We start from the raw sequence: 23335 nt of genomic DNA, 5'->3' as shown, positions 1-23335 counted from the left end.
AGTGATGGGTCTGGAGTGCGAGAGGCACTCTGCAAAGTTGCTGTCGTACAGGGTGTGGAACGCAAACGCACGTGTGCATTAAAACCAGATTCGGGGAGACAGAGCCCCAGCAACAACATAACCCACGGCCGAAGGTGGAATCACGTGGCCCCATGAGAAATCGGGCTCCCTCCTCTCTGGTTTCGGGGTGCGTCACCTGAGAACCACCGCTGCCAAGTCACTGCAGCTTGGCAGCTCCTGCATTGAAGGTCTGCCCCCTGGTGGTCAGTGTGCATCATAGCGACCGGTCGGACAGGTGGTGGGACACTTAGCATATTAGCCTTTTATATATAGAGATTGTTGCAACAGATATTATCATTATGTAAACAAGCTGTCTTCATGCATAATGTGTCTGTTGCCTACATCTTCTTCCTAAATTTCTTTTTTGTTTTCTCTGAACTTGATCACTGATTTGTTTTCTAACTGAATTTCCTGGAAATTCTTTTCCCTCTACTCAGTTTTTTTTTTTTTTTTTACAATCCTCACCTGAGGATATGTTTTCTATTGATTTGAGAAAGAGAGTGAGAACAAGCAAAAGAGAGAGAGAGAGAGAGAGAGAGAGAGAGAGAGCGCTCCATTGGTTGCCCCCTTGTTTATGTCCATCAGCCTTTGGAGAAACTGATGTGTTATGACCTCGTTTCCCTTAAAGCCACAGAACGACGGATGGCGCTGGGTCCGACGTGCTGTGCTCAGAACCTCGGGAGGAGATAAAACGGGAGCCCCGCACGTGCTGAAGACCTGATCCGCCTGCTATGCTGCCAGCCCCGAGGACGGCGCCACGGGAGCGAGCGCTTCTGGGAACCCCGCTCCGGTTTTTCTAGAGCTCCCCGAGAACCCGCCTGCGCACTGCTGTCCCATCTCCCTCCGACCTCCTTCCGTCTCCTCCTACGCAACCTTCGGGGACGGGGAGATTCACTGTCCCCCGTTGCACGGAGTAGAATGACTCAAGGGGTCCTTCACACTCCGTTCCCGCGCAGACACAAAAGGCCAAACAGAAACCCACAGAGGATAGTGTGCTGCCTCTGTTGTCATTCCATCCACCACGAACAATGGGTTTGGGACCAAAAAGAGACACTTCCTCTGGCTGCATGGGTGCTCCACAAAGAAGTGCGTCCTTTTTGAGTCAGTCATTCTCCTTCCTCCACACGGAATCTGTCGGATTCCGCGTTCCCAGCATTTCCTGTTTCCCTGTTAGTGACTTTTCCTGCGGGAAGGAGGCAATGCGGACACAGCACGGCCGACCTCGGCGGCGTCTGTCCGTCTCCCTCAAGAGCCACGACTGCACGGGGACATTCGCCACATCAGCCGTCACCAGGCAGACGGGAGCCAGTGCGGCGCCCGCGCTGCAGAAATCAGCGTGTGCTGTCCACTGTCATCAGACACACAGGAGGAACAGTGTCGACAGAGAGAAACAGGATCACTCTGCTTGTCTTTCACCTGATACACGACAAAAAATTAGACTATAAAGCTAACCTGGGTTTTTTCTTTTTAAAAAAAATATACTTCTTATTGACTTCAGAGAGGAAGGGAGAGGGAGAGAGAGAGAAACATCAATGATGAGAGAGAATCATGGATCGGCTGCCTCCTGCACGCCCCACACTGGGGATGGAGCCCGCAACCCGGGCCTGTGCCCTGACCGAATTCGAACCGTGGCTTCCTGGTTACTACGTCGACATTCAACCCTGAGCCAGGCCGCTGGGCTCCACTGCTGTTTTTAAACCCTCTTTTCCTGACGGTTGATGACCGAGGGGATTGGAAAGAATCACGAAAATCCCTGGCTGCGAGGAAGCCAAGGAAAAGGTAGACGACACCCCCTCCCCGCGGTGCCCTTTGCAGCAAGCAGCGCGGCCCGTGACTGGCGGGCGAGACCGAAAGGGCAGAGGCCACCTGGCGGCGGTGAGGAGCCGGGGATGTTTGCACAGCGCAGCCCGCTCATGGCGTCCGGGGCGCAGGGAGGCGGCGAGCGGGATTTCATCCAAGTTTATCCGAGGGCCTCGTAAAGGTCAGGCTCTGGAAGGACGCGAGAAGTAAGAGGCAGCTAATCCTCAAACACACGCTGCTCCGGCTGCAAGTGTGTGTGTGGGGGGGGGCGAGGGGGGGGGGCTCCAGCACAAACGGTGGGTGGGAAACGAGGAACCCAGGCCGTTTCCTGTGCCCCCAGCATCGCCCGGGGCCACCCCGTTATCTGCTCCCGAGGGGTTCCTCGACCTGGGCGGTTTTCACAGGCTCCACGTGGGGCCGTTCCCATGGCAGTTGGTGTTGGAGAAGGAAGTCACTTCCCAGACCTCCTCGGCCCTCCCCTTCCTGCAGCCTCTGTGCTGCTCCCCGGGGAGTCTCCCCTTTGCTTTTGCATATTTTGGGATGTAAATAAGACCTGTTCTTGGCTGTTGGTGGCAAAAGGAATTCATGCAAATCTGTGACTCGCCCCCTCCTCCCCCCCATTCTTTTGACTAAGCAGGCAGACTTTCTTTTTTGTTGTTGTTAATCCTCACTTGAGATATTTTTATATTTTTCCATTGATTTTTAGAGAGAGTGGAAGGGAGGGGGAGAGACAGAGAGAAACATCGATGTGAGAGAGGCACATCAATGAGTTGCCTCCCACATGCGCCCCAGCCAGGGTTGGGGATCTAGCCTGCAACTGAGGTATGTGCCCTGGACCGGAATCGAACCCAGGACTCTGCCAGGTGCTCCCGCTGCAGAGGTTCCTCCCCGACCCGCAGACGGGGCCGTGGAGAAGCGCCGTGAGCCTGTAGCACTAGGAACGGCCTCCCACGCGCCACTGACTGCGAGCCTGTTTGTCCTCCAAGATATTTAGAATGTAAGCTCCCATCTCCCATGGCACACACGTGACCTCCCTGCCAATGACGGGCACACGAGTGACGTCATCCACTGCACACGTTCTCTCCACTCGAGAATCTCCGCACGCAGACCCTGCAGCAGGGGTGGCTACACACCTGCACACGCTCCCGCCTGCACCCGCACACGCTCCCCCTGCCCCCGCACATGCTCCTGCCTACACCTGCACACGCTCCCACCTTCTCCTGCACACACGCTCCCGCCTGCACACGCTCCCCCTGCACCTGCACATGCTCCCCCTGCCCCCACACATGCTCCCGCCTGCACCTGCACACGCTCCCCCTGCACCTGCACATGCTCCCCCTGCACCTGCACACGCTCCCCCTGCACCTGCACATGCTCCCCCTGCACCTGCACACGCTCCCCCTGCACCTGCACACGCTCCCCCTGCACCCGCACACGCTCCCCCTGCCCCCACACATGCTCCCGCCTACACCTGCACACGCTCCCGCCTGCACCTGCACACGCTCCCCCTGCACCTGCACATGCTCCCACCTGCACCTGCACAGGCGACTGCCTCACCACACCTTCTCCTGCACAGGTGCACAGGATGCACAGTGCAGGCTGGACCCTGCCTGTGTCCCAGCCTGCACAGCACCACCTGCTGGCCACTGTCTCCCTCTGATCCCAGGCACCAGGCACCAGAGCTGCCTGCAGGGAGGGGCCCGGCAGCTGTGCCCTCTCTTCCTGGCAAGCCTGGTGCTGCCCTGGGTGTGAGGAAGGTAAGGGCAGCGCCTACGTCATGAGCACGCTGGGAAGATGGACTTAGGTGAGATGACATATATAAGGTCTCACACGATGCCTAAAACACAGCAAGAATGGAGCCATTGCTGGGGCCGCGCCTTCACTTTATTTAATACTAGAGCCTGGTGCACGGATTCGTGCACAGTGGAAGGAAATTAATTAGAAGAAATATTTTAATATCGCTATTCGCCCTTTCTCTATAACAGAAGTGTCAACCAAATTCATGATCGACAGTGACAGATCGAAACACACGCGTGCGATTGGCACCAGCGAGAGCTTTATATGTATCATGCATGCGCAAGTCAACTTAGCCTTTTATAGACATAGAATAAACTTGCTTAGTTAGACCTACTTTCTGATTTAGCTAAACTTTTTCCAGCCCAGTGAAGAACTCCAACTTCTCTTTCAGGTAATTGTCAGCAACACAGCAGTAAATATCAACACGAAGCAGACTATTATTGTAGATCATGCAGGGAGAACACAGGGTGAAATATTTCACTGCAGCCGTGTCTGACCATATTCTGAGCAGCGAGAAAACCTGAAGTCATTTTCAAGGTCCACCATTTCTTACTTCTTTTCAGTCGGGTCAAGTTTCCAAGCTTTCTAATTCTCCGTTTTCCAGCCAATGAAAAGAAAATAGGATTCTACCGAGTCTCCTGTCTACCTACTCCAGGACTTCTGTGAGGATCACATGATATGAGGCAGGGAAAACGCTTCACAGACATTTGGTTACAGTGTGAAATGTTTGCACCTGGCTATGAAGAAACTGCAAGGGGGCTAGTTGCTAGGGAGAGGAAGCCGGGCGTTGCTACGTGACGTCATTAACCGGATGGAGGGAAGGACACTTAGCATATTAGCCATATATATACATATTTTTGTTGATTTCAGAGAGGAAGGGAGAGAGAGAGAAAGAAACATTAATGATGAGAGAGAATCATTGGCCAGCTGCCTCCTGCACACCCCCCACTGGGGATGGAGCCTGCAACCTGGGCCTGTGCCCTGATCAGGAATTGAACCGTGACCTCCTGGTTCCTAGGTCGATGCTCAACCACTGAGCCCTGCTGGCTGGGCTCAGGTGACTTTTCTGCGGAGGAAATTCTCTAGAACAGCGGTTCTCAACCTGTGGGTCGCGACCCCTTTGGCGGTCGAACGACCCTTTCACAGGGGTCGCCTAAGACCATCCTGCATATCAGATGTTTACATGACGATTCATAACAGTAGCAACATTACAGTTATGAAGTAGCAACGAAAATAATTTTATGGTTGGGTCACAACATGAGGAACTGTATTAAAGGGCCAGAAGGTTGAGAACCACTGATCTAGAGCTTGGAAAATCTTTACAAGGAGCAGACCTTCTCTCCCTGTGATGGGCCCGCATTCAGAGCAGGGAGTGAGTGGTCTGGAGGGGTGGTTCTCAAAGTGGGGTTCACCTGGGGACCTGCTGAACTACAAATTCTCAGGCCCCTGACCCTTCAGCGGGGAGCCAAGGAAAATGTGTGCCAACAAGGCCCTGGGGCGATTCTGATGCCGCTCCAGCGTGGAAACAGTGACCGGGCAGGCAGTGCCCTCACGCATGTAACATGTCACTCCCAGCTGGACGGTCCACGGAAGTGACACGAGGGCCGCGGTCCTGGGAGGAGGGGAAGAGCCAGCACAAGAGACGCGCCACCTCCCGGAACAGCGCGGCGTCCCGGTCCCACGCGGTCTCTGCCAACGGGCTCGCTCGCAGGAGGACAGCACTCACCCCTCTCACCGGGAGCTCGCAGAAACGACCGCACTAGCGACCAAACACGGGAACACACGTGGGAGCCGGCACCCACACGGACACGACACGGCTGACAAGTTCCAGGGGAACCGGGACACGGTGGCGTTACCCCGCCCGTGCGGCCGGAATAAGTGCATACTGAGTCTTTCGTTCTAGCTGATAGGGAAAAAGTCTTTTAAAATGTGAAGACGCTGATCCGGCCGGTGTGGCTCAGTGGTTGAGCGTTGATCTAGGAACCAGGAGGTCAGGGTTCGATTCCCAGTCAGGGCACAGGCCCAGGCTACGGGCTCCATCCCCAGTGTGGGGCCTGCAGGAGGCAGTCGATCCATGACTCTCTCTCATCATGGATGTTTCTCTCTCTTCTTCTCTGAAACCAGTAAAAATATATTTAATAAAATAAAATGTGACAACCCGAACTCGCTCATTCTCTTAGGAGCCAGCGTGTCCGCGGGAGCCAGCCGTGTCCTCTCCCTGGGGACCCTGCGCCGGGGACGCCGCGGGGATGAGGCTGCGGACGCTCTTCCCCGACAGCGATGGCAATGCATTCTGGGTTTCTTTCCCAGAAATTAGTCAATAATAAGTAGCTTTCATTTAGGGAGAAACAAAACAAAACAAACAAACATGTTCATAGCAAATGATTCCATCGAATCCATATGCCGTTCATCAGCTTCACAAGGGAGGTGGTCTCTGCGAGCCACTTCTCTGCTCATTCTGTGCCAAACACACAGACTTCGGCCCAGAGCTCCCGGCAAACAGCACGGATTTCAGCCCAGAGCTCCCAGTAAACAGCACGGATTTCAGCCCAGAGCTCCCAGTAAACAGCACGGATTTCAGCCCAGCGCTCCCGGCAAACAGCACGGATTTCAGCCCAGAGCTCCCGGGACCGTGAATGGGAGCAGGAGCACTGAGCAGAGAACCTGGGTTCTGGATGGAAAACACGCAGGATCCTCACCCTGCAGAGGGCGCCCGGTTCCCCTCCAGGCCCCGGGGTGCAGCTCGATCCCCAGTGGGGGGCGTGCAGGAGGCAGCCGACCCATGATCCTCTCTCATCACTGATGTTTCTCTCTCCCTCTCCCTTCTGCTCTGAAGTCAATAACAATATTATTTTTTTAAAATCTGAGGACAATGACGACGTCTCTGGGAAGAACGTTTTGTATAGTGACAAGGTCTCGCTTCTCTGTCCCACATAATGTGCTTCTGGCACGTGGTCCTGTTGGTGGTGGCATCGCCCCCGAAGCGGGGGTGCAGGTGTGAGGACAAGACCGCACGCCGTCTGCACGCTGCCGGGGGCGCTGCCTGCGGATGCCCGTGGGGCAGGCCCTGCTGCCGGCACGGCGGCTCTATCCACTGGGAGAAGTCAGTTCCTGCACCTGCCGGAGGCACGCCCCACCCTGGCCCACCCAAAGGGGGATGCGTTGGAAAACAAAAACTTTCACTTTAAGAAATGTGTTGTTGTTTTTTTTATTGATTTCAGAGAGGAAGGGAGAGGGAGAGAGAGATAGAAACACCAATGATGAGGGAGAATCATTGATCGTTTGCCTCCTGCACGCCCCTCAGTGGGGATCAAGCCCCACAACCCGGGCATGTGGCCTGACTAGGAACAGAACTGTGGCCTCCAGGTGCAAAGGTCGAGGCTCAACCACTGAGCCACACCGGCCGGGCAACTCTCACATTGTTCACAGCGTCACATTCCAAGTCACTGTCCAACAGTGTCCTGCCCCCAGAGAAGGGGGAAGTTTGATATTCCGAGCCAGGTCTCCCTAATGCTTAACCGACGGGGGGGGGGAGGGGTGTAGAAAGATTGGGGACCCAGGTGCTGCCGTCTGCAGGTAAGGACAGCCCCGTGCACAGGTGTCACGGGGCTCAGAAGGTAAACATAGAAAAGGGGGCTCAGCAAACTCAAGGCCCCCCCCAGCAAAGGTGACACCACACAGAGCTGCTCAACAGGCACACAGGCCCGTGTGGCCGTGACTCTGAGTCATCGGGCGCCCCCAGTCACAGCGTGCGGCATCCCTGTCCCAGCGAAGGCAGGTCCTCACGGCGTCCTAACTGTGCAATTCTCCCAGGGAGCCAGCGTGGCGCTGCCCCGATGGCATCGCTGAAAATAAAAGGATGCCGCCCTGGCCGGTGTGGCTCAGTGGTTGGAGCATCAGCCTGCGGACCGAAGGGTCCCGGGTTCGATTCCAGTCAAGGGCACGTACCTCGGTTGCAGGCTCCTCCCCGGCCTGGGCCCTGGTCGGGGTGCGTGCAGGAGACAACCCATCGATGTGTCTCTCTCACACCGATGTTTCTCTCTGTCTTTCCATCTTTCCTCCACTCTCCCTAAAAACCAATGGGAAAATACCCTCGGGGGAGGATTGAATAAATAGGTAAATAAATAGATAAATAAATGGTGCTGATCGGCGAGCATGGGCTGTGAGGACGACAGGCACAGCTGCTGTCGCCCGCCCGCCTCCCAGAGCGAAAGCTGGGGGCGCCTCACCTTCCTGGAGCGCACAGCTCTTCACCCAGCACCCTCCCTGCTGAGCCCACGGCCGCGCAGGCTCCGAGCTCCCACAGGAGCGGCCGGTTCATTGAAAGAGCAATGTTTTCTCTGACACATCCCCTCGGGCGAGGGAGACAGAAGAAACGTAAGCGAGTGGGACGACCTCAAACTAAAACGCCGTTGCACAGCAAAGGAAACCCTCCACGGAACGCAGAGCCAACCGCTAACTGGAGAGCATCTCCGCCGGTGACACCTCTGTAAGGGGGTTAAGATCCAAAACGCATGAAGAACTCATATAACTCAACACTGAAAACCCAAACAACCCAGTGAAAACATGGCCAGAGGACCCGGATACACACTTCTCCAGAGAGGACACACAGACGGCCAAGAGGCAGATGAAAAGATGCTCAAAGTCCCGGATCATCAGAGAGATGCGACTCAAAACAGCAGTGAGATAGCACCCCACACCTGCCAGAACGGCCCCAATCAATCAATCAATCAACCAACAAGGAGCACGTGCGGGCGAGGATGCGGAGGAGAGATCACCCGTGCACTGCTGCTGGGACTGCAGGCTGGTGCAGCCGCCGTGGGGGACAGCGTGGCGTTTCCGTAAAAGACTGGAAATGGACCTGCCTTATGACCCACGGTCCCACTTCCGGGAATTTATCCAAAAAACCCCAAACACTAACTGGAACGCACATGCGCCCCACGGTCACTGCAGTGTTGCTCACACAGCCTCGCTGTGGAGGCGCCCAGAGCCCTCGGGGACGAGGGACGAAGAAGCCGGTGCTGTGTGCATGGAGCCCTCGGCCGCAGGAAGAGGGACAGCTGACCGTCTGCGACAGCATGGAGGGCCTGGAGGGCATTACGCTCAGTGAGGTCAGTCAGTCAGAGAAAGACAAGTGCCCTGACTTCACGTACATGTGGAAGCTGGAGAACAGTCTCAGCAACAAACCAAATGGAAACAGACCCACAGATGCAGAGAACAGACTCATGCGGGGGGGCGGGGGGAGGGTGAAGGGACCGAGAAGCACAGCTGGGAAGTCCCCCCACAGTCACGGGGGGGAGGGGGTGGTACAGCACAGGAAACAGCCAGGAAGACAGTGACACGACGCCCGGGCCAGGTGGGCACTGGGAATAGCGAGGGGAGCCCTGTGTCAAGTACACGATTGTCTGGCCACTGAGCTGTCACCCGAAACCAACACATAATTTAAAAATGCATATTAAAGCCCGGCCGGCGTGGCTCAGTGGTTGAGCGTCAACCTAGGAACCAGGAGGTCATAGTTCGATTCCAGGTCAGGGCACAGGCCTGGGTTGCAGACTTGATCCCCAGTGGGGGGAGTGCAGGAGGCAGCCGATCCATGATGCTCTCTCACCATGGCTGTTCCTATCTCTCTCTTCCTCCCTTCCTCTCTGAAATCAATAAACGTATATTTAAAAAAATAAAAATAAAAAAGCATATAAAGAGTTCAGATGCCCCTGGAAGACACAGGACAATTTAAAAAACCTTGACCACCTTTACAACAAAAACAGCACGCGCCCCTACCTTCTCCGATGCCTTGTCTTGCGCGGGCGGCCCCGCCCCGGGCAGGGACGGAGGAGGCGGGGCTCGGCGCTTCTTCATGTCGGACTTGACGGACACCCCCGAGATGTTGCTCAGCGAGAGCGATGGGCCCAGCGTGATGGAGCGGGAAGTCATGGACGGGGAGTTTGGCGTCGTCAGAGAGCCCTGTCGGGGAGACAGACGGACACCCCATCAGTTCTGTGTGCCTTCTCCCCACCAGAGCTCAGCTCCCACACGCATCGCCTCCATGACCTGCTCAGGTGATTTGCTCTAAACCCAGACAACACACGACGGCGTGAGACCCTGATGCTCACAGCAAACACGCAGCGAAGACGGCCACCGCGGAGGCACAGGAACGACATGTGCTCAGAGCCAACCCGATCCCCACAGATCCTACTATGTAAGTCTATACTTAACCCTGCCTTTCCCTTTCTGTTGTTCCTGATGTTCTTGTTTTCTTTTTCTTTTTTTAAAAAATATATTTTATTGATTTTTTACCGAGAGGAAGGGAGAGGGATAGAGAGTTAGAAACATCGATGAGAGAGAAACATGGATCAGCTACCTCCTGCACACCCCACTGGGGATGTGCCCGCAATCAAGGTAGGCACAGCGAGTCCCCTTGTAACGCCTCCCTCCGGGCCTGCAAATCTAACATTCCTTGTTGGCAGAGCCCCTGCTCACCAAGGAGAACAGAAACGCGTGTCCCGAGGCCCAGCCGCCTGCCTGGAATCGAACCCGGGACCCTTCAGTCCGCAGGCCGACGCTCTATCCACTGAGCCAAACCGGTCAGGGCCCTGTGTTCTTTTTTTAACCTCCTGGGGATGTCCCCCCCGTCGTTATTGTCCAGATCCTCTCCGGGGCCGCTCAGCACCGACTGTGGCTGTCCCTCCTCCAGGGGGCCTCCGTGCTGCCTCCAAAGGACTCAGGGCAGGAGCGTCACCGTGTGAGCCTTCACTAGAGGCCGCCGCTTACGGTGGCTCCTGCGTGTAACTACGGACCATCGGCCTGTCATCGGGCAGCAAAGGGCCCCGCCTCGCTGCGACCAGGGGGCGAAAGGGAATCCCGGGTCCCTGTCACCCCAGAAGGAGGGTCACATGTTGAGAAACTACGTCATCTGGGGTCTATTTCTGGGGTGCCTCCAGCAGAGGGGACATCCCTGCACACAGGGTGTGCTTTTAAAAATATGTCTATTTGTATTGATTTGAGAGGAGGGAGAGGGAGAGAGAGATAGGAACATCGATGATGAGAGAGAACCATGGATCGGCTGCCTCCTGCACGCCCCACACTGGGGATGGAGCTGCAACCCGGGCCTGTGCCCTGACCGGGAATCGAACCTCGACCTCCTGGTTCATAGGTGGACGCTCCACCACTGCGCCACGCCGGCTGGGCTCCACGATCTGATTTTGATTCCCTAATATCTCTGTGCTGTCTTTTATAAGGACACCCTGCCCTTCACTGAAAACGGGCTTTGGGGACAGGGGGGCCCTCCTAGAATCCCCGAGGCCAGAGAAGAGAGCGGGTAATGGGCGAGGCATGCACCTCTCTTAGGCATTGGCCGGGAGCTCGCCGCTCTGCAAACACACACAGACCGAGCTGCCCCCAAACCAAAGACACGCGGCCTTTACGGAAGTCAAGAGGCCACGGCCGTGCGGAGCGCGTCGTAGGTGACGTGATGCCGCGGGGGAAAGCGGCTCCGAGCTCCCGTGTCGGCGAGAAACCACGCTGGCCCCTGCCTGGATGGAAAGGCATCCGCCCCCCGAACTCCCGCGCGCTGCTCACTCTCCACATCTGGACGGAAGGCACTTGGAGCGGCACCAGCCACACGTTTGAAAAGTCTCGTCCACACGGACTGATAATAAAGATCGGTTCTGCATCACAGGCAGGCGGCTGGGCCTCGGGACACGCGTTTCTGTTCTCCCTGGAGAGCGGGGCTCCGCAAACAAGGAATGTTAGGTTTGCAGGCCCGAGGGTGGCGTTCCAAGGGGACTGGCTGTGCTCGTGAAGACACTGCCCCCTTGTGGCCGAGCTGGCTCACCACACCTTCTGGTTCTGGAGCATCCACTTGGGACAGGATGCTTTATTTTATTTTTTTAAATTTTTGAAAATTGTTGACGATGTTACCAATGTCCCCCATTCCCTCCCTTGTGCCTCCCTCCACCCAACGCAGCCCCATGCCAGGCCGCCCCACACTCTGTCTGCGTCCCCGGCGATGCTTCCATGTTCTTCGGCGAACCTCTTGCTGGGACGGGATTCTTCCCCCACAAATGGGACAGAGGGCAGGGTCTCCGACACACAGGGGGCGGGGCGGCTGAAATGACGGGGTTTGCTTTACAGCTGAGTTGTGTTGCTTTTTTATGGACGTCAGAGAGGAAGGGAGAGGGAGAGAGAGAGAAACATCCATGACGAGAGAGTCATTGATCGGCCGCCTCCTGCACGCCCCACACTGGGGATCGATCCCACAGCCCAGGCGTGTGCCCTGACCGGGCTGCACCTCTCGAACCCTGACCACCTCGTTCAGAGGTCCACGCTCAACCACTGAGCCACGCCGGCCGGGCTTTACAGCTTAGTTTTTAGTAACTTGTCCCCAAAGCATCACGTTACTGGTGGGTGCCCCCGTACAGGTCGGGACTCCTACAGGCGGGACCTGTCCTCTGCCCGCCTCCCTCTGGGCCGGGCCCAGGGCGGGCTCACGTCGGCCTGGGTCGGGCTGGGTCCCTGATCTGCATTTGGAAACCAGTTCAGAGCAGTGAGACGCAAAGACCGTGATGACGATGCTTCTGTCACCGGCTTCACGGGGCAAAGGGGAAACGCCCCGCGGCATCGCACGAGGCTCACGCCGATTCACTTCAGAGGGTCGCAGCAGGTGGCTTCTTATTCATCTCTGTTTGGAGAACCTTTTATTATTTTATTTTTTTATGACAAATTGGGTTTATTGGCCAGGAGAAAAGTGCCCAGGGACAGTTTCCTGTCCGTCGGAAGCACATAAACGATGCTCATGCACTCCTTTCCTCTTTATTGAATTTATGGGCGGCACTGCTCAACAGAAGTACACACAGCCCCCCAACACACCCCCTGCGCCCTGCGTGTGCGCTCAGCACCCCGATCACCACCCCGAGCCCAGTCCCATCGGTCACTCTGGGTCAGTCACGGATGGAATGCGGCTTTTGAAACGCAGGCCAGAGGCCCACAGCGGGCAGGGACCGCCGCCCGGAGCGAGGTCCTCTGAGCCGCGCAGGAATTCTCTCGTCTCTCTGGGCCCTGCTCCCAAGGACAGCCGCTGCCACGCCTGGGCTCAAGGACAGACATCCACGCCCTGGAAAACAAGGGGGCTAAACCCACCGACCGGACACCGTGAAGAAACCAGATGTCCGGCTGGGATGATGTTTAAAATAGACGTGTTATTAAAACACATTGTATCTGCAAACGTGAATGGAAACGGACATTTCAATTTCCTCAGACCGATGGTGACGGCGTGGGTCTGCAACAGCGATTCTCAACCTGTGGGTCGCGACCCCTTTAGCAGCTGAACAACCCTTTCACAGGGTTCGCCTAAGACCATCCTGCATATCGGATATTTACATGACGATTCATAACAGTAGCAACATGACAGTTATGAAGCAGCAACGAAAATAATTGTATGGTTGGGTCACAACATGAGGAACTGTATTTAAAGGGCCAGAAGGTTGAGAACCACTGCAGTAGAAAGTGCCAGCAGCGCACTGACTGCTGGGTGAGACCTGACCAAGCTCCTTCCAGCTCCTTCCAGCTCCCGGGATCGCAGCTCCAGGTGAGTAACAGACCCCTTTGCCAGTCACGCGGCTTCCCTGGCTGCTGACGATGCGAAAAGGCCCCGATTGGGTACCGGTGAAAGGTCAGGAGAAGTGACCGTTGTGCCTGGACGGCCCCCGTGGGATCGGCGCGGGCAGGGTGTGCCTTGGCCAGCACGTCAAGGGCCGTTCAGCCTCCACGCTGAGTCATGAAGCTGCTTCCTCGGGGTTCGCACTCTCAGCAGGAAAAGGGATGGAGCCCCCTCCGGAGACCTGCATGGTCCTATTAACCCAGGGGGGGCCCTTTTCCTGCCCAGGGCCAGCTGTGTGTTTATAACAGCATCCGGGGCCACACAAAACCGTCCACTTAAACACCAGCCTGCTCCATGTGGCCAGGCATTTAATTAACGCCCCCTCGTGCACTGGCAGGGCCAGACCAAATGGCTTTGTGGGCCTTACACGGCCCGCGGGCCGGACGTTCCCCCACCCTGCTATTAACCAATGTCACCCCGATAGATTTGATTTTTAAAATGGAAAGGGGCACCAAGTCCACGCGGAAGCTTTCCTAGTTTATCAATAAAACACGGTCACTCGTGGAAATGTGGGACGAGTGAAAAAAACGGCCTTTCATCTATTAAAGAGGTCCTTTCAAGAAAAAGTTACTTTCCCTCGTCACAGTTACAGATGGCCGCTGTAACATTCTACACCGCTCTCGTCTGTGATTATAACCAGAGCTCAACCTAGAGCGCTATCTTCCTACTTGAAGCTTTATGACCATTAGAAAATCTAAGTTAGACAGACACTTATACTTTATGTCCTGTTTCGTTTTAAGATGCGACGAAAGAACTCCAGGCATGAAAACAGACTGTGGAGCAGGAAGTTTGACACGGGCTGGCACGGAAATGTGAAACCAAGAACAACAATAATGCAAATTTCTCACTGTGGCAGGAGAGTCTGTCTTTGCCATTTTTAAGACGTGACAGTAAGAATCAAACTTTCACCAGATCCATTTCAAAGGTCCATGTTTATAAGCTGCTGTGAATTCTTTTCTGTCCAGTGTTTAAAATTAGGAAGAACCTTTTCCTATGCCAACGCGGCCGTGCGGGGCTCGGGGAGTTTTTGAGGCTCTGAGGGTGTAGCTGCGGAGCGAGGAGCAGGTCGATCCAGGCGGGGACAGGCCATGTGTCTCCAAAACCGCCAGCTCCTCCTCTTCAGGGAGGAGGTGACTCGAGAGCGGGCCACGCCAGCCCCCTAGCAGCCCGGCCCGAGGCGGCTGCGGGGAACGAACATCCCAGCGGCCCGTGGAGCCGGGCGGGCGACCGAGCCAGAGCCGGATGCAGCTCCGGCTCCTACCGAGCCCAGAGCGAATGGGAGCCCCACACCCCGATCACTGCAATTTCACCCCCTGGAAGCCGAGCAGAGCCCGCAGCGCTGCCCGCTGAGCCAGGCGCGCCCGCCGGGGCCAGTACTCACGTGGGAGCCCCTGCCCGGCGCCAGCTTCCCGGTGTCCTCGTCGCTGTCCGCCGACAGCCGGCCCTGCTCCACCTGCGGCAGAAGCATAGCACCGTCATCGCGGGGAAAGTGGGTACAGAGCCAGCGCCGTCCTCAGCAGACGCCGGGCACAGGCCAGCCGGCCACTCCAGGCGCCGCATCTGCACCCACAGCGTCCCCGCGGCCTCCCCTCGGCCGAGCCTGAAAGCCGCTCGCTCTCAGGGGCTCGCTGCTCTGGACGCCAGTTTTGAAACCACAGCTCACAGTGGTGACTGTTCTTCCTGTTCCCCAGCAGCGTCTCTTTATTTTTTATTTTTTTTAAATATATTTTTATTGATTTCAGAGAGGAAGGGAGAGAGAGAATCATGGATCAGCTGCCTCCTGCACGCCCCACACTGGGATGGAGCCCACAACCCCCGCCTGTGCCCTTGACCGGAATCGAACCCAGGACCGTTCAGTCCGCAGGCTGACGCTCTATCCATGGAGCCAAACCGGCGAGGGCCAAACCCTCTTCTTGTTAATGAAGAAACACTGAGGCCCGACTGGTCCAGGAACGTGCCGTGTGGGCGAGGGAAGCGCGGGGGCTCTGGACGGACAGGTGGGGGCGGGGCTCTGCGTCCTCCCACTGTGTTAGCTCCGGGCACAGCAGCCGGCCCCTGCGCCCGGAAGATGGGGCGGCCCCCTCTCTCCCAGGTCTCCGTAAGTTAAATGAGATTGACGGAGCAACGCATCTCAAACCCACAAGTGGAGAGACGCAAGGGATGAAGAAGCCAGCCCCAATCAGCAGTCAATGACACAACACGGATGCGACTGCAGGAAGGATGTGGAGGGAGAAATAAAGTTAACGCGAGGGAGAGATCCGCGTGAAAGAAGGGGTGTATGAGGAAGGAACACTTCCCTGGCTGGTGTGGCCCAGTGGATAGAGCGTCGGGGCTGCGGACTGAAGAATCTGAGGTTCAATTCAGGTCAAGGGTAAGTGCCCAGGTTGCAGGCTCGATCCCCAGTGGGGGGTGTGCAGGAGGCAGCTGATCAATGATTCTCTCTCATCGTTGATGTTTCTCTCTCTCTCTGAAATCAATAAAAATATACTTAAATAAAAGAAAGAGAAGAAAACTACTTCTGGCCAGTCCGGGAGAGAGGAGAGAAAGGATGGACAGGGGAAGGCCCTGGCACGGGACAGCCTGTCGTCCGTGGAGTCTGCACAATGGCTCACCCTTTCCGGCCTCGGGCAGAGCCAAGCCAGACTCTAAGGCTTAAACAAAAGCATTTCTAGACGGTTCACTGCCTTTGTGGCAGCTCCTGCCACTGGGCTCATTGGTGGGGATCCGGGCTGTGTCACCCGCGCTCGGCTGTGCCTGCCCCAGCCACTCCCCACCCCCATCCGAGCAGCCTGCCTGCGCCCCGGCCCTGGGCACCGGGCAGGCGGCAGCGGGCACGGGCTCGGGGCCACGGTCTGCTGGCGAATAAACCCCATCGCCCAGAACCGCTTCGGGGTTCGCGTGTGGAAGAGAAACCGTCATTGGGGCGCATCCGGAGAAGCCCCCTTGCACCCGAGGAACTGCTATCCCGACATGTTTGGGAACCGCCCAGGCAGCTCGAGCGCGAACACCTCGGAAACCACGCTGGCAGGAGGCAGTCCCGGCGGCTCCCCTCACCTTGCCGTTGCTTCTTTTGTTCACTTTGAAGAACCCGAGGAACTTCTTCTTCTCCTTATCCGTCTCATCGCTGCCAAAGGAGGACTTTCTGAAGGTTTCTGGGAGGGAAAGAAAGTCCTGTTACTTTTCAGCACCAACACGTCGCGTTAAAAATCTCAGCAAACACACCCTCTCCTCTTAAACTTGGTTTCGTTCTTATAAGAGTAGAACCGCCCACGACCCGCACCCCCAAGCCTGCACCCCACCAGCCTGCACCCGGCTATGAAACACCGGGCCTCGCGCTCGCTCGCTCGCTCGCTCGGTGGGGACGGGGCGTTTCCTCTGGCCGCGCTCACATCCCCGATCCTCCTCCTCGGCTCCTCGGCTCCGCGGCATGCTTTCCTCTCTAGTGACATTCTCCAGAGGCCCATGGCTTGCTTCTCTCTCTCTCTCTCTCTCTCTCTCTCTCTCTCTCTCTCTCTCAGCCTGAAATCCTCAATCTTTTTCCTTCTTCATCAGGATTTAAAAAAAAAATAACTATTTTAGCCCAACAGGCATGGCTCAGTGTCAACCTATGAACCAGGGGGTCAGGGTTTTATTCCCGGTCAGGGCACAGGCCCGGGTGGCAGGCTCGATCCCCAGTGTGGGGCGTGCAGGAGGCAGCCCATCCATGTTTCTCTCTCATCATTGATGTTTCTCTCTCTCTCTCCCTCTCCCTTCCTCTCTGAAATCAGTAAAAATACATATTAAAAAGTAAAATAATAAAATAACTATTTTATTATTTGGGGGGGGGGGTGTTCATTATTAATTTCGTTTATTTTTCCATTGCGGCTGATATTCAGGCTTAGTCTTCATTCGTTCCAGGTGTGAGGCACAGATGTTAGACAACCAGGTCTGCACAGCGTGGTCCCCGATATCCCCGCACCCCCCCGGCCGCCTGCGCAGTTAGCACAGTCTCGTTGACTCGGTCCCAGGCTGGCAGTCACTGGGATTCAGGGTGGGATGGACTGGGCGCTCTCCTGGGCCACGGACACTGCAGCCCTGACGTGTCAGTCGGTGACAGCCTCACCCAGGGCTGTGGTTCTCACAATGAGGAGGGACCGGCACGTCAGCACCCCTGGGACTTGGACCCAGTCCTGACCCCGGAATCGGGAGCTCTGGGGGTGGGCCCAGCGCCCTGCACTCAACACGCCCCAGCCTCAGGGATGCTTGAGGTGTGAGGGAGCATTTGAGGACCAGTGGGGTGGAGCTTACCAGCACCGAGGGGTGGGTGCACTCTGAGCCTCAGTCTGCTCATCAGCAGAATGGGGTGAATGGGGTGCTGCCCGCACAGCCTCAGCCTCCGCGTCTGCAGACGGGTGGCCCGGTGCTGCCCGCCCACTGGTGCCGCACGGCTGCTGACACCATCGCTCGCTGGTTTCCCCTCACCCCCCAGGCCACTCAGGCCTCGGCCATCAGCGCATCCCGTCTTTCTCTCCGAGGCCCGTGGATACGGCAGAAGGAGGAAAACCCTGGTGTCCCTGAAGGACACGACTTCCCCACGGCACTGCCCACGCCCCACGCCCCACACCCCACGCCAGGCCCTGGTGGGACCTCTGGCTGTTCAGCCAGCCGTCCGACAGCAGCAGCTTCTCTTGCTCACGGACTGTGACGCTCCAGTCAGAGACCAGACCCGAGGCAGAGCGGCAGCAACAGGCACCATCCCCCCAACAGCGCAAACCCAGGCCTGGCCGGTGGCCCAGTGGTCAGAGCCTTGTCCCGAAACACCCAGGTCGTGGGTTCGATCCCCGGTCAGGGCACATGCATGAATCAACCAACGAATGCATCAATAAGTGAGCAATAAAACTGATGTTTCTCTCTCAAAATCGATTAAAAAAACACAAAGAAACACAAGCACACACATTTGTAAAGTCATTCTGCACGTGGCGGAGGCTCGGGGTTCAGTCACAAGCGCCAGGGCTCTCGGCAGGTGCCTGCGGCTTGTCATGCACGTCCACTCAGCAGCCATGTGTACATGTGAAGTTCACGGCTAAACACATGAAAGCCCTCCTCAGGCACGGGGCTAACCAGGTACAACACCCTGTTCTGCCGAGGACACTGGCAGCCGCGGGAAGCGTCCGTGTGCGTGTACCTGCCTGCATCTAGACAGGCCGTGTGTGACAGAAAGTAGGTGCGGATGCGGCGGTGCCCAGCAGGTGAGCGTGGAGAGCATGTTCCTGGCACCCCGGCTAGAGGGCCACCCACCAACCCAGAGGCCGCAGGACACTGCGAGGGATCGCGCCTCGGCCCTCTCCCTGGACAGGGACGGGCGGCCAGCACCCACAGGGCTGACTGTGGTCAGACATGACACCCCCCCTGGCGCCAGAACCACGCCGAGTGCTCTTTCACTTGTTTTTCTAGAAATAAGATCTAGTGTTAAACACTCTAACAAACATGAACAGAAATTCTCGTAAACTATAAAAACTCATTGGGATGTTAATGAACTGTGTGTGCGCGCGCAATCCAAAAGGTGCATTAACATCCCAATACGTACGCATGTGTATGTGTCTATGTTATGTGTGCATGCATATGTAAATATATACGTATGTGTGCGCATATATACAATCGATAAGAAATCAGTGTCAGAATAAGTGCAAAATCTGAACTCCTCGTTTTATATTTATGGCGGCAAAGGTTAAACATCACAAACCACGATGCCCTGAATTCTGCAGCAGGCAGGACGGAGCTCAAGGACGGTGAGCGTATGTGAGTACAGGTGAGCACATGTGAGTACAGGTGAGCACAGGCAAGTACAAGCAAGAACAGGTCCACACAGGCAAGCACAGGAATGCACAGCTACAGACAAGCACAGTGAGTACAGGAAGGCACAAGTACAGGCAAGTATAGGCAAGCACAGGTGAGTACAGGTGAGTACAGGTGAGCACAGGGGAGTACAGGCGAGCACAGGTGAGCACAGGTAAGTATAGGCGAGCTCAGGCGAGCACATGTAAGTATAGGCGAGCTCAGGCGAGCACATGTGAGTACAGGTGAGTACAGGCGAGCACAGGTGAGTACAGGTGAGCACAGGCGAGCACAGGTGAGCACATGTGAGCACAGGCGAGCACAGGTGAGCAGGAAACGGCGCCTCGCGCAGGGACTGCTGTCCGCCCTGGAGCCCATTTCCTCACAGCAGCCCCCTGGCTTCTCAGTCAGAACCACAGCAAATCCTCCCACAGACATTCCTTCTCAGCCAACCCGGAGCTGAGAACCAGCGCAGCCTCCCTGGGCCAGCGCCGCCCCCCCCGCCCCCCGGGAGCCACACGGCCCGAGGCCCTCACTCCGTGCAGGTCCCAGCCATGCAGGTGCAGCCCGCGGGGCTCACTGACCTCGGAGGCGCAGGGAGGGCTCCGACTGCGTTTTGGTCAGAAGAACTGGAAAGGCAGCGAGGAGAGAGTGAGGGCGAGCCGGGCCCAGGCCGCCGGCAGCAGCCCCTGACCAGGGCTGGGCGCTCGTCAGCCTCGGGGGGCTATTAGTCAGCCTGGGGGGCTGTCTGTCCATCAGCCTCGGGGGGCTGTCTGTCCGTCAGCCTCGGGGGGCTGTCAGTCTGTCAGCCTCGGGGGGCTGTCTGTCCATCATTCTCAGGGGGCTGTCTGTCTGTCGGTCAGCATAGGCCCAGTGCGGAGCGGGCTGCACCCTGGCCTTGAGCCCCCGGAGCGCAGAGCAGGTGGCCAGGCCAGCACCCGGGAGGAAGGCCCTCCCAGGAGGCAGCCCAGCCTTGGCCGCCCCGGCTCAGCTGGGGCTGGGAGGGAGGGAGCCAGAGAGGGGCCAGGAGAGGGCATGGACGGCCTCCGGAATGTTCTCCTTCCTTCCTAACAGTCAGCTGTCAGCAGGGGGGCTCCTCCGGGCAGGGGGTGATCAGTGTCTCAGCCCGCCTGGCACACGCACAGTCTGGTCCAGAGGACAGGGGTGCCGGCCACTGGGCTGGAGCACCCGCTCCCCAGGCGAGGTGCTGCTCCCCGTCTCCTGCTGGGACCAGCAGGGAGGCCCCGGGAGGTGCCCACGCAGTGGAGAGGGGGACACGGGCGTGGGCAGCTGTTTCCCCGACCACAGAGTGACCACACAGCCGAGCGGCCAGGTGGCTGCCCCACGGGGAGCACAGCGGAGCCGGATTGGGGGGGGAGGTGGTTCCTTGCTGAGCTCGGCCCCGGCTGGACGCCAGGGCTCGCTGGCTGCGCTCCCGAGTGGGAGGCGGTCTTCCGTGACTGTCCCCAGGGAAGATTCTGTGTCTTTCGAGATGCACCCAATGGCCTTGGCCGGTGTGGCTCCGTGGACAGAGCGTCGGCCCACAGACGGAAGGGCCCCGGTCGATTCCGGTCAAGGGCACGCACCTCGGTTACAAGCTCGATCCCTGGCCCTGGTCGGGGTGCGTGTGGGAGGCACCCGATCGATGCATCTCTCGCATCGATGTTTCTCTCTGTCTCTCCCCCGCCCTTCCTCTCTCTACAAGTCAATGGGGAACATCCTGGGTGGGATTAACAGCAAAGACACGCCTGACGCTGCCACACACCGAAATCCTGCGTGAGGCCTTCTCCTCCCCGCGCTCCAACGCGGGACAGCGTGTTTCCTGTTCCCGGCCTCACGGGACCCAAGTTAGAGTGGGTGCGACCTCCACACAGACGCCGCACTCCGCCCGGGCCCGGGCAGGTGCCGAGGGGAGTCTGGTGGTAGTTTAAGAAGATGCTGGCCCGGCCCCAGGACCCGTGGCTCTCAGACGTCAGAGCACGTTATGGAGGAAAAACAGTCTCTGTATCTTGTACTCAGTGGGCTGCACCCCTTCCTGAGCGCCCAGTGAGATCCGGGTTCCAGAGCCTCCGGGGGGGGTCTGTTTCCTGCCCCCCCCTCTTGGACAGCATCCCAGTTGCCTGAAAACGCGCGCACCCGTCCAGCTGGTGCTGCGGGGCGTCGAGCTGAGCGTCGGAGTGGGGGCCTTGCTCCAGCGTGTTTCCGCGTGTCCCCATGTGTTCTGTGTCCCCATGTTTTCCCGTGTTCTCACAGGTTCCCACATGTTACCACGTGCTCCCACGTGTCCCCTCGTGTCCCCGGGGGCCTCACCTCTCTTGTTGTCCCAGGCGTAGAGCTCCTTGATGCCCAGCTCGCTGAGCGACTTGGACAGCTCCAGCTCCTCGCCCGCCACGTTGTCCCTGAGCAGCACCACGTGCTCGGGGCTCACGTCGCACTTGGCGCAGATGACGGGCAGGAGGCTGTGCAGGGGCACCTCGGGGCTCACGCGCACCACGGCCTTCTGCGTCCGCAGGTAGTTCACCACCAGGCGCACGGACTTCTGGGAGGACACAGGGGCGGGGAGCTCGGTGAGCACGTCTGCCCACGGCGGTGGCCGCGGCGTCCACGCCAGATGCAGGCGTGGGAGACGGTGAGCGGCAGTTTCTCCTGCAAGTCGGGGCTCACGAGGAGACGGCCCGCAGGACAGGGAACAGCAGTGCCCAGAGAGCCCCTCCCCGCAGACGCCTCTGCCTGCTGAGCACACGGCTAACGACACGGGAGGGGGCATCGGGCAGGGCTCTCCGTGGACAGCCCAGCACATGCAGGGCCGTCCCCGGGTGCAGACCAGACTGAACATGAGGCTTTAGTACACCTTCCCCGGGAAACAGCGGGAAGGGCTGTGAAAAAGTCAATGGAATGGAAAACGCGCACCACACAAGGTATCAAACTTCTGTTTAAGAACCAAAATATCGCCCGGCCGGTGGTTCAGGGGTTGAGCGTCTGCCTAGGAACCAGGAGGTCACGGTTCGATTCCCGGTCAGGGCACATGCCTGGGTGGCAGGCTCGGTCCCCAGTGGGAGGCGTGCAGGAGGCAGCCGATCCATGATTTTCTCTCATCATTGATGTTTCTCTCTCTCCCTCTCCCTTCCTCTCTGAAATCAATAAAAACATATTTTAAAAAATTCTCTCTGGCCTTTCCTGGTCACCCTCATGGCGCCCAGACCCTGGTGAGTGGACACAGCAGACGTGGACTCTGTGGAGGCACCGAGGCCAACCTCAGACTGGGCCGGGGTTCCATGAATTTTCGGAAAAAAGCTGGACGCAGGGGCCTCTCCACGTGTCTGGCCTGGGGTCATGCACAGCCCTGGGCTCAGCTGCCCTTGGGGTTTACACCTGGCGGCGGGAAGGTCTGAGACGCCGGGTGTGGCAGGGCTCTCTCCTGGAACACGGACTGTACGTAGGAATCAGGGAAAACGCACCCCGAGGGTCGATGGCATCGTTAACATTTACCAACCACCCAGACCTAGGAATTCTCAGGAGACGGACGGATGGCTAAACTGCCATTTTTAAAAGCAGGGAAATTTTGTCCATATTCCAGGAATCTAGACGGATGAAATAGCGCTACTGATGAAGGGAGCTCGAGAACCACAGCAGAGCCTCATTCAAAAGGATAATAAACTGCTGGTGTTCATTTCAATCCATAACCCAAAGTCCGGAAGATGTCCCGTCTAATTAGCATGTTATGCTTTTATTATTATAGATGTTCTCCAATTGCAGTGAGTAAATATTTATAACAGCAAAAGTTTTTCAAAATAAAAACTCCTTCTCCCCCTCCCCGCCCCGCGACCCCTGACCTCCATCTCTAAGAAGTTCGCGTCTGGGTCCCGCCGGCCTCCGGGGCAGGGAGGCCTCCAGGCCTGAACCCAGTAGGGTGGCCACGGTGCTGAAGTTTCAATGAATTAAAAGTCAGGTCTGGGGTCCCACTGGCTGCACTGCACATGCTCAGTAGCTGCATCAGTGGCTGCCACCCTGCTGGGTGCAGACTCATGGACCCTCCCATCTCTGCTGGACGCCAGATGGACACGTCTGCTCAGACCAGGGCCTCTCCTAACACGGCCCACAGCAAACAGGGACTCAGTTCCCGGGGACTTCCCGTCCTCTCAAATAACCCCCGTTTAGTGCCCTACCTTTTGCCTGGCATGGAAAGGAGACCCTCACCACAGCGCCTGC

At 57.5% G+C, this 23335-nt stretch overlaps 1 protein-coding gene across 1 annotated transcript; it reads right to left on the bottom strand.

Moving 5' to 3' along the window:
* Positions 1-804: 804 nt before the first annotated feature.
* Positions 805-21893, bottom strand: COBL (cordon-bleu WH2 repeat protein). Its single transcript, XM_023748832.1, has 5 exons — positions 21437-21893; positions 16367-16464; positions 14694-14765; positions 9436-9618; positions 805-1408 (listed from the first exon to the last, which is right to left on the bottom strand). The coding sequence occupies exons 1-5, from the start codon at positions 21891-21893 to the stop codon at positions 1163-1165; spliced, it is 1056 nt and encodes a 351-aa protein (XP_023604600.1). The 3' UTR covers positions 805-1162.
* Between the last annotated feature and the right edge of the window lie 1442 nt (positions 21894-23335).

Source organism: Myotis lucifugus, unplaced genomic scaffold (genome assembly GCF_000147115.1).
Source record: "Myotis lucifugus unplaced genomic scaffold, Myoluc2.0 scaffold_1879, whole genome shotgun sequence".
NCBI classification, from domain to species: domain Eukaryota; kingdom Metazoa; phylum Chordata; class Mammalia; order Chiroptera; family Vespertilionidae; genus Myotis; species Myotis lucifugus.
The sequence above is the reverse complement of the archived record's forward strand: the minus strand, read 5'-3'. Positions and strand labels throughout refer to the sequence as shown.